General features: G+C 46.4%; 1 protein-coding gene and 1 long non-coding RNA gene across 11 annotated transcripts in view; both read right to left on the bottom strand.

The window, feature by feature from the left end:
* LOC310675916 overlaps positions 1 to 15892 on the bottom strand; it is a 212913-nt gene that overhangs the window by 10500 nt on the left and 186521 nt on the right. The gene's annotated exons all lie outside the window — the stretch shown is intronic.
* The window catches only part of EXPH5 (exophilin 5), a 54378-nt gene that overhangs the window by 8247 nt on the left and 30239 nt on the right, over positions 1 to 15892 (bottom strand). For 2 of the 10 annotated variants that reach the window (XM_083436040.1, XM_083436038.1), the window contains exons 4-5: positions 4443 to 4500; positions 1855 to 1981 (exon numbers count right to left, since the gene is read on the bottom strand). In XM_083436040.1, coding sequence (XP_083292166.1) covers positions 1855 to 1981; positions 4443 to 4500 — 185 coding nt within the window. Of the gene's footprint in view, positions 1 to 1854; positions 1982 to 2670; positions 2851 to 3077; positions 3216 to 3921; positions 4031 to 4442; positions 4501 to 9178; positions 9424 to 12177; positions 12390 to 13813; positions 13950 to 13984; positions 14346 to 15892 lie in introns of those variants that run through there. The other 8 variants (XM_083436043.1, XM_083436046.1, XM_083436039.1 and 5 more) reach the window with 8 other exon arrangements.

Below are 15892 nucleotides of genomic sequence, written 5' to 3' on the forward strand. Positions count from 1 at the left end.
CAGCATGTGACAGGAGGAGGGGTGGAGGAGGGCTCAGCCTCAATACTCTTTAAACCAGGGGTAGGAACCTTTTGTAGCCTGGGGGCTGTGTTCCCCTCCGGACACCTTTTCAGGGGGCACATGGCAGTGGTGGGAGGGGCCAGAGGCAAAAGTGGGCGGAGCAACTGTTAGCATTACAGTCATACCTTGGGTTACAGATGCTTCAGGTTGAGTTTTTTCAGGTTACGGACATGCAGAACCTGAAAGTACCGGAACGGGCTACTTCCGGGTTTCAGTGGTTGCGCATGCACAGAAGCGCTAAATCGTGCTTTGCATATGCGCAGAAGCGCCGAGTCGCAACCCGCGCGTGCGCAGATGCGCTGCTGCGGACATGCATCCTGCACGGATCACGTTCGCAACCCGAGTGTCCATTGTACTACTGTGTACAATAGGCTAGTTTCCACACACACTTACATGCCCTTTTCTATATTATAATAATTATATATTACAGTGGTGCCTCGCAAGACGAAAAGAATCCGTTCCGCGAGTCTCTTCGTCTTGCGGTTTTTTCCGTCTTGCGAAGCAAGCCCATTAGCGGCTTAGCGGCTTAGCGCTATTAGCGGCTTAGCGGATCAGCTGATAAGCGGCTTAGTGGATCAGCTGTTAAGCGGCTTAGGGGCTTGGGAAAAAGGGGGGGAGGGGGGAAAAACCCCCAGGAATCGCAAGACATTTTCGTCTTGCGAAGCAAGCCCATAGGAAATTCGTTTTGCGAAGCACCTCCAAAACGGAAAACCCTTTCGTCTAGCGGGTTTTCCGTCTTGCGAGGCATTTGTCTTGCGGGGCACCACTGTATATTATATTATATTATATTATATTATATTATATTATATTATATTAATTCATTAAATTTGTACACTGCCCTTCATCCATAAATAGTTCACAACATAAAAAGACAAAATGCATATTAAAAATAGGAACAAAAACCAACCAATCTTTCCTCCCACAACACATGTAAAAGGGTACAGGATGTTACAACAGCCAAAGGCCTGGTTGAAGAGGAATGTTTTTGCCTGCTGCCTAAATGTGGATAACCAAGGCACCAGGCAGGCCTCCCTGGGGAGAGCATTCTACAAATGGGGAGCCACTGCAGAAAAGGCCCATTCTTGTGTTGCCTCTCATGGGAGCAGCACACAAAGAAGGGCCTCAGAGGACGATCTCGGGGTCTGGGATGGCTTATGTGCAGAGAGGCAGTCCTTGATTTACTGCAGTCCTGAGGGGCTTATCTTCTACCCACACAAGCCAGAAGCATCGTCAGAGTTCAAGGGCGCATTCCAGCTGGACATCATCCCTCAAGGAAGGTGCAAGGCAGGGCTAGTAAGGGGAGCAGCCTCAAGAGATACCCAGGGGCTGATAAGAAAAGCTTGGAGGGCTGTATTTGCACCCCAGGCCTGAGGTTCCCTGTGCCTGCTTTAGAAGATTGTCTGAACCTGAATCAATATATTCTGTTCTTGTCCAGACAGATGGTGCCAGTGTCTGCAAGAAAACACCATAACCGCTGGCACAATCCACCTGGAGAAAGGGGAAATCAAAGATACTGACCTTCTATGTTTTTAGTTCCCGCTTTATTTTTGCTATCGCTATTTGTTTTAAACTCGTTTTCATGTTGTAACTTGCCCTGGAAGCTTAGGGTGAAAGGTGGGTAATTAATAATAACGATAACAATAATAACACGAAGAAAATTCAAATTGTTATTATCGAGCCAGAAGACAAAGGTAGGAGACTTCAGTGGACATATTAACCTAGCGCCAGAGCCCGCCTTCTGAATTTGTGGACCCCTGATCTCAAGAAAAATGGCAAGGGGAAATATGAGCTTACCTCGTAAGAGCTCATTTTCCAGCTGCTCGTTCCATGTACACGTGCTGTCATCTGTCATCTCGGCTTGGTTTGCATCCAGACCCTTATCTGCCAGTTCAGAGGGCAAAGGGCTGCCGCATGTTTCAATCTGTGGTGGTGAAGTCAAAATCAAGGAAATGAATAGTTGTGTTCCCCTCCCTCACCTCTGCAACAGATCAAAGCCAGCTTATTACTGGCCAATTTGAAAAAAGAAAACGAAGAAACGCCTGCTTATCTGAAGGAACCATACTGTACTGATAATTTTAATAGCAGCCTGGCTATAAAAGCGACATTGCTTTGCATTACTTCAAAACCCAACTGTTTGCTTCTTTCTTTCTTTCTTTCTTTCTTTCTTTCTTTCTTTCTTTTTTGGCACCCCTGCTAACCAGGGATTTTCCCCAGCGCCTGCAGTTATCTCCTTTTGGTGCCCATAAGGATCCACACTCAGAGAAGGAGTTCGCTATTTGTATTTACTATATGCCAGGGACAGCCAATGTTGCTGGACTACAACTCCCATCATGCCTGACCATTCAACATGCTGGCTGAGGCTGATGGGAATTGGAGTCCAACATCACCTGGCAGTCCCTATGTTGGCTACCCTGGCTATATACAAATGTGAAGGCCTTGTGACAAGGAACTGCCACAGGAGTCAAAGGTCCTGAGTTCCTCCACTCATTGCTGGATCAAATAAAAGTGTACTAAACTTCTGATGCCTTAGGAACGGTGTTCCTCTGGATTAAAGTTGGAGGCATGTCATGGACACACAAAGAGGATAACCGAAGATACACATACACACACATCTTGTTGATCTGCTCCCAGCACAATGGGTGGGCATCTTCCTTGCAACTGCAGAACAACCCAGTTCATTATTTTTGCCTTTTGGTGCCCTTCCCTTTTCCCTGTTTAACCAGCCAGAGCTCTGGGAGGACACTATCTTTACTAGGCAATAGTGATGCCTCTCAGACCTGGGCTGCAGCATGAAATGGGAATTCCCGGGGTGTTCTGAAGATGATGTCACCACCCACACACTGGCAGAGACCCTATGCGAAGAGTCATTGCTGACTGGGCCGTTCCTGCTCCAAACAGGCATGAAGTGATGAAGGCATCTAACACCGCAGCCTAATTTTTCCAAAAACCAAAATCCCAATACTCCCGTCTCTGGCAGGAATCACTGCGTTAGATTAATGGCAGGACACTGAACCAACTTTGTCGATGACTTCTGCATTTCCCGAGGGGGTGAAGGAGGTCATAACAAGCCGGCATAAAGCAAGGGACAAAATAGTTGGCTGAGCAGCCCAAGTCAAAAGAATTAATAATAAAAACCATGGTCACCGGGCTTGCATGCCTTCCACTTGTGACATAGGCAATGTAGTCAATGACAGAATCGGCAACTATTATGACTCTGTTATGACCCATATCTACTCAAGCAACAAACCCTAATGAAGTCAGCCACACCACCTAGGGTTCATTCCTCTGCCCATATTCCAATAATGTATAATATAATAATAATAATAATTTATTATTTATACCCTACCCATCTGGCCGGGTTTCCCCAGCCACTCTGGGCGGCTTCCAACCTAATATTAAAAACAATACAGCGTCAGACTTTTAAAACTTCCCTAAACAGGGCCGCCTTCAGTTGTCTTTTAAAAGTAAAATAGTTGTTTATTGCCTTGACATCTGCTGGGAGGGCGTTCCACAGGGCAGGCGCCACTACCGAGATATGCTATATCACCTGCCAGTAGCTGCCCGTCTGTAGCAGAGAGACAGACAGACAGACAATATACACAGGGCAGTCTCTAAGCGAATGAACAAGCAGTCACAAATCTGACATTTGAAGTGGCAATATTAAAAAACTAGTGTGGGAACATTTCAGCCTCTCTGTGGCTGACTTTTAAAGTGGATGTTCTCAAACAGAGGAACTTCAAAAAAGCAGGATGCAATGGGAATCTGATGAACTACAATTTATCAAGAGGTTCCAGTCTATCAACTGTGGCTTTAATTGGGATAGCGGGTTTTTTATTACACTACATGTGTTAATTAGCTTACCGATGCCAGGATGTTTGTGTTATCACCCGCACGGCCATCGTGAACAGTCGTTATTGGCAACATGATTGCCCCTATCTGCTCTTTCTGCATTTCACTCCCAACTGATATCACCTTGTGTGTATTTACACCTGCATTTGGTCACCTTTAAATGCGCCTAAAACAGGATTTTTGCTCTGTTTTGGATACCTTTGTGAAAATAATTATTATTTTAGCAAAGTGGCAACAGCCAATAATGACAAAATCACACACAGTGATGTGTGATGCAATGGCAACAGTCACTGGCAGAGTCACACCTGTGGCATAATCACTAGACAAAAATAAACACAGAGCCATGAGTACAAGGAGGAGCCCGGGACATCATCTCCAAAGCCCAAGTCAAAGTATAATGCCCCTGTGCCATTAAAATGTGCAGCTCCCCAGGACAGGAAGGAAGGTGGTGTGGAGAGCAAGAAAACTCACAGCACAAGCAAGTGTTAATTAAATGGACATTTATAGGTTAATAAAATAGTTAAGTGACTCACCGTTGCCATTTCCTCCACCTTGGAAGACATGTGGGAGCCCGCAGCAAAGGGGTCATATCTGCAAGAAAGAATTTAAATGGTTGCTCTGAAGATAAAACGGGGGGGGGGGGGAGGATTACAAGGAATCAGCACTTGATTATTTTGCTGACAGTAAGAGCTGTTTGACAGCTTTGGAATTTACTGCCAAGGAGTGTGGTGGAGTCTCCTTCTTTGGAGGTCTTTAAGCAGAGGCTTGACAACCATATGTCAGGAGTGCTCTGATGGTGTTTCCTGCTTGGCAGGGGGTTGGACTCGATGGCCCTTGTGGTCTCTTCCAACTCTATGATTCTATGATTCTAATATCCTGTGAAAAGCTTCCTAGGAAGGTACAGTTGATGGGGAAGAAGGAAGAATTCAGCTGCAATCCTGGGGACATTTCTCCGGAGTCAGACCGACCACACATAGTGGAATTTACTTTGGAGTAAACATGCCCAGGATTGGGCTGCTTTTGTTTTAAAAGCCTCCTCCTTCTATTTCTTCCTATAAATCTTGGGCTGTGATTACTAAGTACCCCACATCAATGCTCTGCTTAGAATTCGGTATTTCTGGGGAAGACAGCACCATTAAAACATTTAGGCTGCTTGCTGGATAACTCAGTCGGCAGAGCATGAGATTCTTAATCTCAGGGTGATGGGTTTGAGCTCCATGTTGGGGGGCGGGGGAGATCCTGCATTGCAAAGGGTTAGACTAGATGATCCTTGTGGTCCCTTCCATAGCTCAGTCCAGCTCCCTGGTTCAGCACACTGACTACCCTTAGAATAAACAATTAAAATGAATTTATGCACAACACATGCATGCTTTTCCGCTTAAATTGCTTCAAGAGGTTTCCTAGGAAGCAGTTCATGAATGGAATGACAATAATGACAATAATAATGACAATAATAAAAAAATTGCAGTAAGTCAGTCCCGCTGGGTTGGGTGCTGGTGGTCTCCTGCTCATTCTGCAGAATGAGGCCCCTGACTTCTGCCCCCAATGTCCTGCCCCAAGCACATCACTGCTTGATCCAGGGTGGTGTCAGGAGCTGGAATCAGCTGAAGGTCAGTGATATAAAAACACCGATGTCTGTGAAGTTAGCTCTTTATTCAAAGAAACCAAAACAGTTGCTACCGATCCCAGCAACTCTTCCCAGTAGCTCTTGCCCCAATGAGGCTGAATGAAGGTCCTCACCTTTCCAGTTGCCCAACTTCCCTCTTCTACAGGGTCCCGCCCCCCAAAGCAATCATAGATTGTGTCTGCGTGCTACAAATCTCTGCTCTGCTCTTGTCATTTCTCTGCATGTTGTTCTGGGAGACCAATGGGGAGGGGAGCTGGTCCCCCTCCTCTCCAACCTCGGACTGCTGTCTGCCTCAGCTTCTTCCTGCTCACTAAACCCTGTTGCCTCTTCAGCTTCCGACACCCCTCCTCCCAGTCTGCTCCCTCTTCTCCCTTCGACCACTCGGTCGTCCCACCACCACCACCACCCTGGCTCTGAGCTTCTTTCCCCTGGGGGTTCCCTTGGGGGCTCCTCGGCTGGGACCTCCTCTGCACCCAGCCAGTCCATGACAGGTGGGCACACAACACTGAGCAGTTTCATACTACATATAATGCCACGGGATACCCCACGGGGATCTGCAAGTGTCACTGTTTTCCCACAGCCAGGCGTGTACACTCTTCTTCAGGTCCCATAGCTCCGTGGATCAGGCCCAATGCGTAAGATTTCCCCTCCCTCAGACAACACAAAATTATATTAATTGCGCAATGAGGAACCAGTTACCTTTCCTCAAGAGTCTCACGACATCACACCCGCTGTGCTATCAATTCTAATTACTTGCTTTGTGAATGGGGAGATTAACGGATCAATTAACTAGCTTAGAGGAGGAATCTTGAATTAGGGCAGGTCTACACTGCACGTAACTGAATCTCAGCCCATCAGTCGTGTATGGTAAGTCACCCACTTCTATTCAGTAAACCTCCTGCTGCTTCTAAGTACCTTGAGCGAACCTACAAAACACATACAGACATACGGGTGGCGACTGTCAAGCACTGAGCAAGTCTCAGTATACAGGGGTACCTTGGGTTACAGACACTTTAGGTTACAGACTCCGCTAACCCAGAAGTAGTACCTAGGGTTAAGAACTTTGCTTCAGGATGAGAACAGAAATCATGCGGCGGCAGCACAGCAGCAGGCCCCATTAGTAGTACCTCAGGTTAAGAACAGTTTCAAGTTAAGAACGGACCTCCGGAACGAATTAAGTTCTTAACCCAAGGTACCACTGTACAGACTTTACGAAAGAAACTCCCAAAACGGGTGCCACACGAAACAATTAGTAGCATAGATTTACACTGCCTGCGCTCATTAGAGCCTTTTACATTCGGCACAGAAAGCAAAACAATATATTTTTTTAAAAACCCTTCTGCTTCTTTAACACTGTAGTTCTAAGCATGTTTACTCAGAGAAGTTAGTCTCAATAGGCCTTACTCCCTAGTAAGGCTTTGAGCTTAGAGCTGTCGCTTAAACCTTACACTTTTGGAAAGCGTTCCCAGTTAGGTATTCCTCCTTGCATCTTTCATTTCTCTAGCTGGTTTTCTAATGCTTTTCCTGGCGCACTCAGCTCCGGCGGCACAAGCCTCTGCATGTCACCTTGAAAGCCAGTCCTGCTGCATCCAGTGTGGCACTTACTTCTGCGTAGGCATGCATCAGATTGCACTGCCTAGGTCAGAATAGGCAGGCAGCAGGGAGGAGGAGGAGGAATAAAATATTACATTTATATGTGTATACACAACACTTCCCATACGAATGCATTTTTTATCATATAATCGGTACAAGTGGGACCTGCCATTGCAGTGTTCAGGACGACAGACACTCTAGTCCTTTCCTCATCCACCCCTGGTTTTCCTCCTCCAAAAAACATTTGGATCTGAGTTTTTCCTCTAAATATCTTTTACACTTTTGTACATTTGGGTTCCTTGTGCATGGATAGTGCCGTTTTGGTTACAAAGGAAAGCTGCACGCAGCGTGATCGTCAGAAGTAAAAGGAATAACACAAGCCCCTTCAAGGCTCGCCCTATGGCAGACAACTCCCTTCTTTGCCTCTGTTTCCCCTCCTTTCAAAAGGGGAAATTATAAATATATAGCTGGGATACAAACTTGAGTATGGTGACTCTCCTGCGCACCACAAGAAGGAAGTATGATATCTGGTGCTTCTTTACTCGATAGACTTGCTAATTCTTGATTATTATTATTTTCTATGTTTTTATTTTCTTTTTCTTTTAACAAAAAGTGTATCCATATAACCCTCAAGGTCCCTTCCAACTCTGCAATTCTTTGATTCTATGATTTAGATTCCCCTAATACAGGGGTGCCATGGAGGCTCTCGTCGAATGGCCTAATTCTGAACTGCGGATAAATCCTGCCCCTGCAGCCTCTTAAACTACAGATTTTAAACCAAAAAGCTTACTAGGTAGCCTGGTCCTAATGAAGCCTGGCAAAGCACATGGGCTGAAAACATTTCCATCCCCAACAGGATTAAATCAGTTCAAATTTAACTATAGCGTATTAACTGACTTAAGTGTCAGGCTATTGAAGTCCAAAATATCGAGGCAAATCGGTTTGCCTCAAATTTTGCTTCAGGTTAGAGTTACCCATCTACTTAAAGAAGTGTGAAATGAAAGCAATGCACCAACAGGTCAGCAGATCACTCCTGGCTTTAAAATATCATTCCTTACAATCCGCAAGTTTCCACCTGTCACATTTTTCAGAGCAACAACCTGTCATTTGTTAAAGGGGAGGAGCAGGAGAAAGAGGGAGAGGCTGCACTGACAAGCATCTTTATAGACATTATTAGTCTGAATTTACTCTGCCGAGTTACCGACATGCATTAAGCGCCAATCAAAAAACACCCACGATGTTGCTGTGGTAAATCCAACACTTCCCTTAACTACAGTGGTACCTCAGGTTACATACGCTTCAGGTTACAGACTCCGCTAACCCAGAAATAGTGCTTCAGGTTAAGAACTTTGCTTCAGGATGAGAACAGAAATCGTGCACCGGTGGTGCGGCAGCAGCAGGAGGCCCCATTAGCTAAAGTGGTGCTTCAGGTTAAGAACAGTTTCAGGTTAAGTACGGACCTCTGGAACGAATTAAGTACTTAACCCGAGGTACCACTGTTCTGTACTGTTTTATTAAAAAAACCACCATGCAACATGACTTACTAGGGTTGCCATCTCTTCCCCTGGCAGAGATCCTGGGGTTTTATCACCCTAAGCAGAAAAGAAACAAGCCAATACTTTCCCTGTCCCGGACCTGCACAACATTCCAGTTTCAATTCTGGGCATCTCCAGGGAGGACTGGCAGAGAAACCTGTAGACCCAAATGAGCTAGGTAGTCAGAGCCAATATAAGGAAACTTCCTATGTTCCTATGAGGCGAAAAATCACTTGCTCAACTCCTGCCTGACATATAATCTGTTAGAGAGGCACAGGAGCTATTCCAAGGAACTGGAGGTGGGCAGAGTTAGCCACCTTTCAGCATTCCAGAGCATAGGGTAGGCCTTCTCTTTCCATAAAACTGTTTGATGATTAATCCAACTTTCTACATCAAACAAACAACAGCAGTGGAACTCGGCTGAGCACGTAAGCGAGTGCTAAGCCACTTAGGGCAGCTCCGCACGGTCTTTCCGAAGGCTCTCTCTCTCGAGGTTGGAAGGAGTTTTGCTTACCACACTGCCTCAGTCTCCTCGCCGGGGTCGGCTGGGTTTGCCTGTGGCCGCGCCAGGCAGTTCCGTTTCCCTTTCAGCTTGCCGTCGCTTCGCACAGTTCGCTTGTCATCGGAAGCCACCATACTGGAGCATTCTCCGACACGCCCCCCCCCCCCTGCTGCCTTCCCACACCGTCCTTTGGTCCTCAGGAGCTGCTTGTGCATTCAAGCAAACTGACTTTATCACACTCCGGCAGCAAGTATAAACTGGCTTGCTGGCATGCTCCGGGTGCCTGCATGAGCCTTCCCTCCCCAAACGCTTTGTCATTTATTTGTAATGCGCCTTGCAGGCAGGGAAGAACAAGTTGAAAGGTATAAAGTGCTTGCGCTTTTCTTTTATTATTTGTGGAACCGACAGGCAGTTGGAGAGATCCAGGCAGGATCTATTTTCTTGCTCTACAGCTTTGTGGGGTTGGGGTGTGTGCCTGTCTGCCTCCTTTTTTGCATTTAACGACTGACACTTCTATTCCTGTGTTTTTCAGGGCTGCTGACAGGCAGAAAAATCAACAGGTGAAGTTTCTCATCTCTACCACACCTCCTCCCATGGCAGGAAAGGATGTACCTGTTGACTTTATGCCTGCCACCTCATAGGTCATAGGTCAAGGAGGTTTGGAGGGGAAATATGTTGACACTCTGACTTGGATATTTCAGGCCCAGAAACTGGCACACAGAGTCTCATGCAAGCAGCTAAAGCACTTTTACTGAATAGCACTTCCTTGTTGAAATATAAGCCCTGATGTCCAGTGAATGAGTATTTCCTAGATGCAATGCACATTCTTGACAAATAGTATTGTTAAGGCTAATTCAAGTGCCTCGGACTCCAGGTGAACATTTTCAGAATTACAATTTGCACGCTGTGTTTAAAGAACACTGAAAATGTTATATCATTTTACTGCTGTTAGCCGCTCTGAGCCCGGCTTCGGCTGGGGAGGGCAGGATATTAAAAAAAAAAATATTATTATTTTTTAAAATGTGGTTATGGGAAGAGGACACATTTCAGGCTCGATCCCTAGTATCTCCAGTAAAAAGCATTCCAGATGGCAGGCAAAAAAAACCCCAGAACTACTGCCAATCAAAATAAAAGAAACTAGGCTAGATGGATGAAACAGGAAGCTACCATACCAGGTCAGAATGAGGCTGTATGTTGACATCAGAAGCCTGTAACACAGAGAGGTCAGGGCTAAGTTGCCTTTGGCCCTCTAAATGTTGTTCAACTCCTGTTCCCATCAGCCCTAGCCAGGAGGGCCAATGGTTAGGGAAGATGGGAGGTGTCATCTAGCAACACCTGAAGGATCACAGGTTCCTTAGGCCTGGTGTAGGTGGCCAGATGCAAATGAGACCCAGGCTCCTGTACCCTTTTAACACCTTTTCAGCAGATGCGCTCCTAGGGATGTGTTTCAGGACCAAAGGAGAACCATCAGGCACCCTAAATCTTGAGTGATGGGAATATTCAAGGGATGGGTACCAGTTTCCTGAGTTACTATGACTTCTAGCCAACAAGCAGAAACTGGAGTTACTTCCATGGAGCCAGGAGCTGATAGGTGACCAAGCAAGTCAAGCAACTCTAGGGCTGCAGCCCCATGCCACCCATCACCAGCAGAAATGGAGCCCAAATGGGGCCACTGAGAGAGAAGATGTAGGTATCATGGTGCTTGGTAGAATACAGAGTTGCAGAAGTACAAGAAGTCTTTTGGGGGGGGGGAGGCACTTAAGTGAGCACGTGAAACTCCAAAACAAACCTAGCCCAATGAAGACTGATCATCTTCAGTAGTCATGGAACCTTGAAGTGGGGCACTCCTATGGGGAGAGAGGTTATACCGCAACGGTTTGTTACGGGTCCTGATTCTCTCTATCTCAGGTTCTGGAGTTCCCCCACCCTGCAACTCTTAAATCTGAAAACCGCAACGTAATGAATTGTCTTGGAATCCTCCTGTAACCTCCTGGGCACATCCTTCCCACATTTCAAGCACCTCATTCTGCATACGCTGTTTCAGCCTCTCAAGTCCTGGACCTCTGTTTTCTTAACTTTGTCTTTTCCCCTCCCTTACACTTTGCCCTTTAAATAAACGCTCAAGGCAGTTTCCAAATTATTTAAAACAATAGCGTCTACGTTGCAACAAACAATAAAAACACAGATTAATTAAAAGACAGGCTCACGGCAGATCATCTGTGGGGCTTGGCAGGATGTGGAAAGCTACCCGGTGCAAAAGCCATCAGCCACAATAAAATGACAAATGAGGTTCCAAATAATTAAGGCACAAGCTTTCATAGCCTGTGTTCCTGGTGAAGTCAGTCCACCAAGGCTAAGGTGCCCTTCTGCTTTTGTGCATGAACATTGCCCATAAAATACTTGCTTTTGAACAGAAGGTAACATACAAAGTCAGGTTGCCCCAATAAAACAACTGCTGTAAATCAAATTACATCATTGACACTTCTCGCATGCCAGAAGTAAGCAAGGCATATTATGACATAAAGGTCTGAAACGAGGCAGAACAGCCTCAGTAGATCTTGCAGTATGAAAGGCTTTTTACTTTTCGAATTTCTGCCTCATACAGGCTCTGAAAATCAAATGACAACAGCTCAAACCTGGGCATGTTTACTCAAAAGTAAGTTTCACGCCACTCAGTTTGCTTACTCTCAGGTAAGTGTGTACAGAAGTACAACCCAGGTAAGCAAAAGTAGCGTCTTAGTTTTGAACAGTGAAAGGATTTGACTCTGGGGCAGGCCGGCAATTTTAACCACACTGTATATTTTTTTTTCAAATTCTATTTTTGAACTTGCCTTCAGGATTTCTTTTTCATCTCTTCCAAAGTCTGACTTTCCTGTACCACAGGATTGCTTTCCTACAGGTTTCTCTTTCAAGAGAGATTGGACACCTTTCTAAAAGGTTTCCTCCTAATTACGCCAGAACGATCCCCTCCCCTCCTTTATTAGGGACCTTCAAAGAATAAACAGACCCACCTTAGCTGCCTCGGCCAATTATGAGGCAGAAGAGTAAAAGGATCCTGCAGATGTCAATTGCTCCTGTCAGCATTTTGAAATTAAAGGCCTGTTTACCAATGCCCACATGTTTAATTACCATGGAGCTCAGGAATATCCCAGCTGCCATTCCACATCAGGGCATCAGAGGCCAGTTTCCAGTGAGTCTGTCTGCCTCGCTTCATGAAGTTTGGTAGCTGGATTAATAAGCTAGACAGGGCTGCTACCCGGCCAGAAAGAAAAGGGAAGGGGGAAAAACCAGCCCAACCTGTTTTTGTCCTTTAACAGAGGTTTGATAATATGCAGGAGTTGGCAAGCGAAACTTTTCCCTTGGCAAGGAGCTCAAGGAGATCACTTGCTAACTGCAGCAAGTCAAGCTGCTATTTTCAAGCGAAGGAACCCAGGGCCGGCTTTAAAGAACTGGCACCCCCCCCCCCAAAGCTACAAAATGCAGAGCAAGAATTATATCTAATAAAAAGGTAAAGGGACCCCTGACCATTAGGTCCAGTCGTGACCGACTCTGGGGTTGTGGCGCTCATCTCACCTTATTGGCCAAGGGAGCCGGCGTACAACTTCCGGGTCATGTGGCCAGCATGACTAAGCCGCTTCTGGCGAACCAGAACAGCACACGGAAATGCCGTTTACCTTCCCGCCGGAGCGGCACCTATTTATCTACTTGCACTTTGATGTGCTTTCGAACTGCTAGGTTGGCAGAGGCAGGGACCGAGCAACGGGAGCTCACCCCATCACGGGGATTCGAACTGCTGACCTTCTGATCGGCAAATCCTAGGATCAGTGGTTTAACCCACAGCGCCACCCGCGTAAGGATGTATTAATAAACGCACAGGGTAAAAACATTGCCTGAGATTGATGGGTTTGTTCAAACACTTCCTTCCTAGCAATTACCCTTTACCAAAGAGGACAAGTTGCAGGAGGATTAATGGTCCAGATTTCCTGCATTTAAATATACAGATTCAACAGCAGCAGGGTCACCCATTGTGAACCAACCCTCCTCACGCCCATTAGCTGAGCACAGCTTGCTCCAGCGAGGAAAGAAAGAAAGAACTGGGAGCCTACTTTAAGCTCCCAGTTGATCCTCTGAAGCCCTGCCCTTACCCAACCCAGAGGTGGTATCATGTGTATGGCAGGTGGGTGTGCCTGCCCTTAAACTGCCTGCCAGGCCGAATGGGGAGGCCTGGTGGCCAAATTTGGGCCACAGGGCAGAGGTTCCTCACCCAGGAACTTGGGCAGCACAGCTCTTTGATTAACTGCAATTGTGCCACCCCAAATTTGCCAGTCTGTGCTCGAACGCCTCTTGCAAAAATCTGGCAGTCTGGAGGCAGCCTCTCACACAGTTCTTGCGTTGACAGTTCTGCTCTCCAAAATGGGGTCCGTCTTTTTAGAAAACCCAGCAGAGAATGAAGCCACAACATCCCCTCTAACACTGCTCTAACCATCGATCAATCCTCCTCCTCTCCCACCTGCTACAGGACACACAAAAATAAAAAAGAGAGAGACCTGTTTGCTTAAAACAGGTGGAGACAGGTTTCCAAGTGTCCGGGTAAAAATCTGGCCTGGCCTGCTCTCGCGCCTTTAACTGCAGCTTTGATCTGCCTACCTGCAGGACGAGACGGCAGTGCCGACGAGGGAATTTCACCTGCTTTCTAAACAACTTCCTCCTAATGGTGCCAGAGAGATTTCAATGCTCTCGTCTCCCTATCAAGCAAACGCCATTGCAAAGCAACCTTTTGAAGAAGGCGGGGTTTTTTCAAGCAGAAGACATAAATACCGCATTTAGCAATCAGTTCGGTGGCCGGGCTTATTTGTTTATGCTCCTTCGCACGGCACTCCGCACACCTCTGTGGGACGGGTTCCAAACGCCCTCCTGGGCTGGGAGGCATGACATCATCCGAGGCCCTGAGAAAGGTGCTAAGCGAGCAAATCCAGCCCACACAGCAGCCGAAGGGAAAGCCCCGTTTGCACGTAACCCAAGGCCTCTAGGCAACAGCGAGAAAGGAAACATACACTTGAGATGAGAACAAGGCGAGGAGGACTGGGACAGCTAAAGCAGGCAGACCCTGAGCAGATGCAAAACAAACCACACAAAAATAAAGAAATAAAATCCGCTAATGGGATTTCATTTACAGTGGTACCTCGGGTTACATACACTTACATACATTGTTTCCTGCTGGGCAGGGGGTTGGACTCGATGGCCCTTGTGGTCTCTTCCAACTCTATGATTCTATGCTTCAGGTTACACACTCTGCTAACCCAGAAATAGTGCTTCAGGTTAAGAACTTTGCTTCAGGATGAGAACAGAAATCGTGCTCCGGCGGTGCGGCAGCAGCTGGAGGCCCCATTAGCTGAAGTGGTGCTTCAGGTTAAGAACAGTTTCAGGTTAAGTACGGACCTCCGGAACGAATTAAGTACTTAACACGAGGTACCACTGTATAACACTTTGAACATAAGAAGAGCCCTGGCAGATGACGCCAAAGTCCCACCTAGTCATGGGGGTAGACAATGGGGTGCCCTCCGTTTTGGTTTGTATTTATTATTTATTATTCTGCTTTATTGTTTATTATATTAACAATAATAACTAATAAAAAAAGTGGAACCTGCGACAAAATGTTTGCATTATGGAGGGAGTCCTCCAAAATACTCCCAGTACGCCACCCAAACAGTCAGTTAATATTCTGTGGTCACTGAAAACACTCAGTCCTCATCATTGGTTTGTTTTGGAGGTTCCCAACGCCTTTGCTGTTTTTGTGTTAAATATTTTTTTTGGTACTTCTGCAAACCTTAGGGCTTCCACAACCCTGCTGATGCCTTGCTTTTGGGTGTTGATGGTGATGTTTGGCTACATAATCATCCACACCCCCCTCTGAACTTTGGAGATAAAAGAAACAAGGGATGCCATCAGTTAAAAGCAAAGCAAGCATTAAAAGCAGCAGATAGTTAGCTTTTAAAAGCTTGGTGAGTAAATAAAGCTTTCAGTGCATGTCTAAAAGCAAACAAGGAGAGAACCTAGCGCATGGGTAGGGAAAATAAGGCCCGGGGGCCGGATGCGGCCCAATCACCTTCTCAACCCGGCCCACGGATGGTCTGGGAATCAGTGTGTTTTTACATGAGTAGAATGTGTGCTTTTATTTAAAATGCATCTCTGGGTTATTTGTGGGGCATAGGAATTCATTCTTTTTTTTTTCTTTCCAAAATATAGTCCGGCCCCTCACAAGGTCTGAGGAACAGTGGACCGGCCCCCTGCTGAAAAAGTTTGCTGACCCCAGACCTAGCAGGCTTTTGCAGGGAGGCCATTTCAAAATTTTGGCGCCGCCATCAAAAAGTCCCTGCCTCTTGTATCATCCATCTCACCTCATGAAACAGGATTTGAGGCCTCCACCCTGACAGCTCTAACTATGCATGGGTGCATGCAAGCAGGGGCTTCTCCAGATTCTTTTTGAGCACAAAGATGCTCAACACACAAATTAGGAAATTCCTGTGTGAGTGCAGAGCACTTAGAAGGGGAGACACCAAATTACATGGAAGGAATGCATAAGGTGCAACATGAATTTCATATTAAAGAAAAGCAACAACAGAAGGATCCAGAGATGAGCTTTGCTCACGCCCTGCAATTAGCAAGAAGTTACATATCCTACTCTAGTGTGATCTACTTTCAGCCCACCCGATTTCCCTGCCAGCC

This window comes from Podarcis tiliguerta (genome assembly GCF_965153285.1).
Source record: "Podarcis tiliguerta genome assembly, chromosome: 4".
NCBI lineage: Eukaryota > Metazoa > Chordata > Lepidosauria > Squamata > Lacertidae > Podarcis > Podarcis tiliguerta.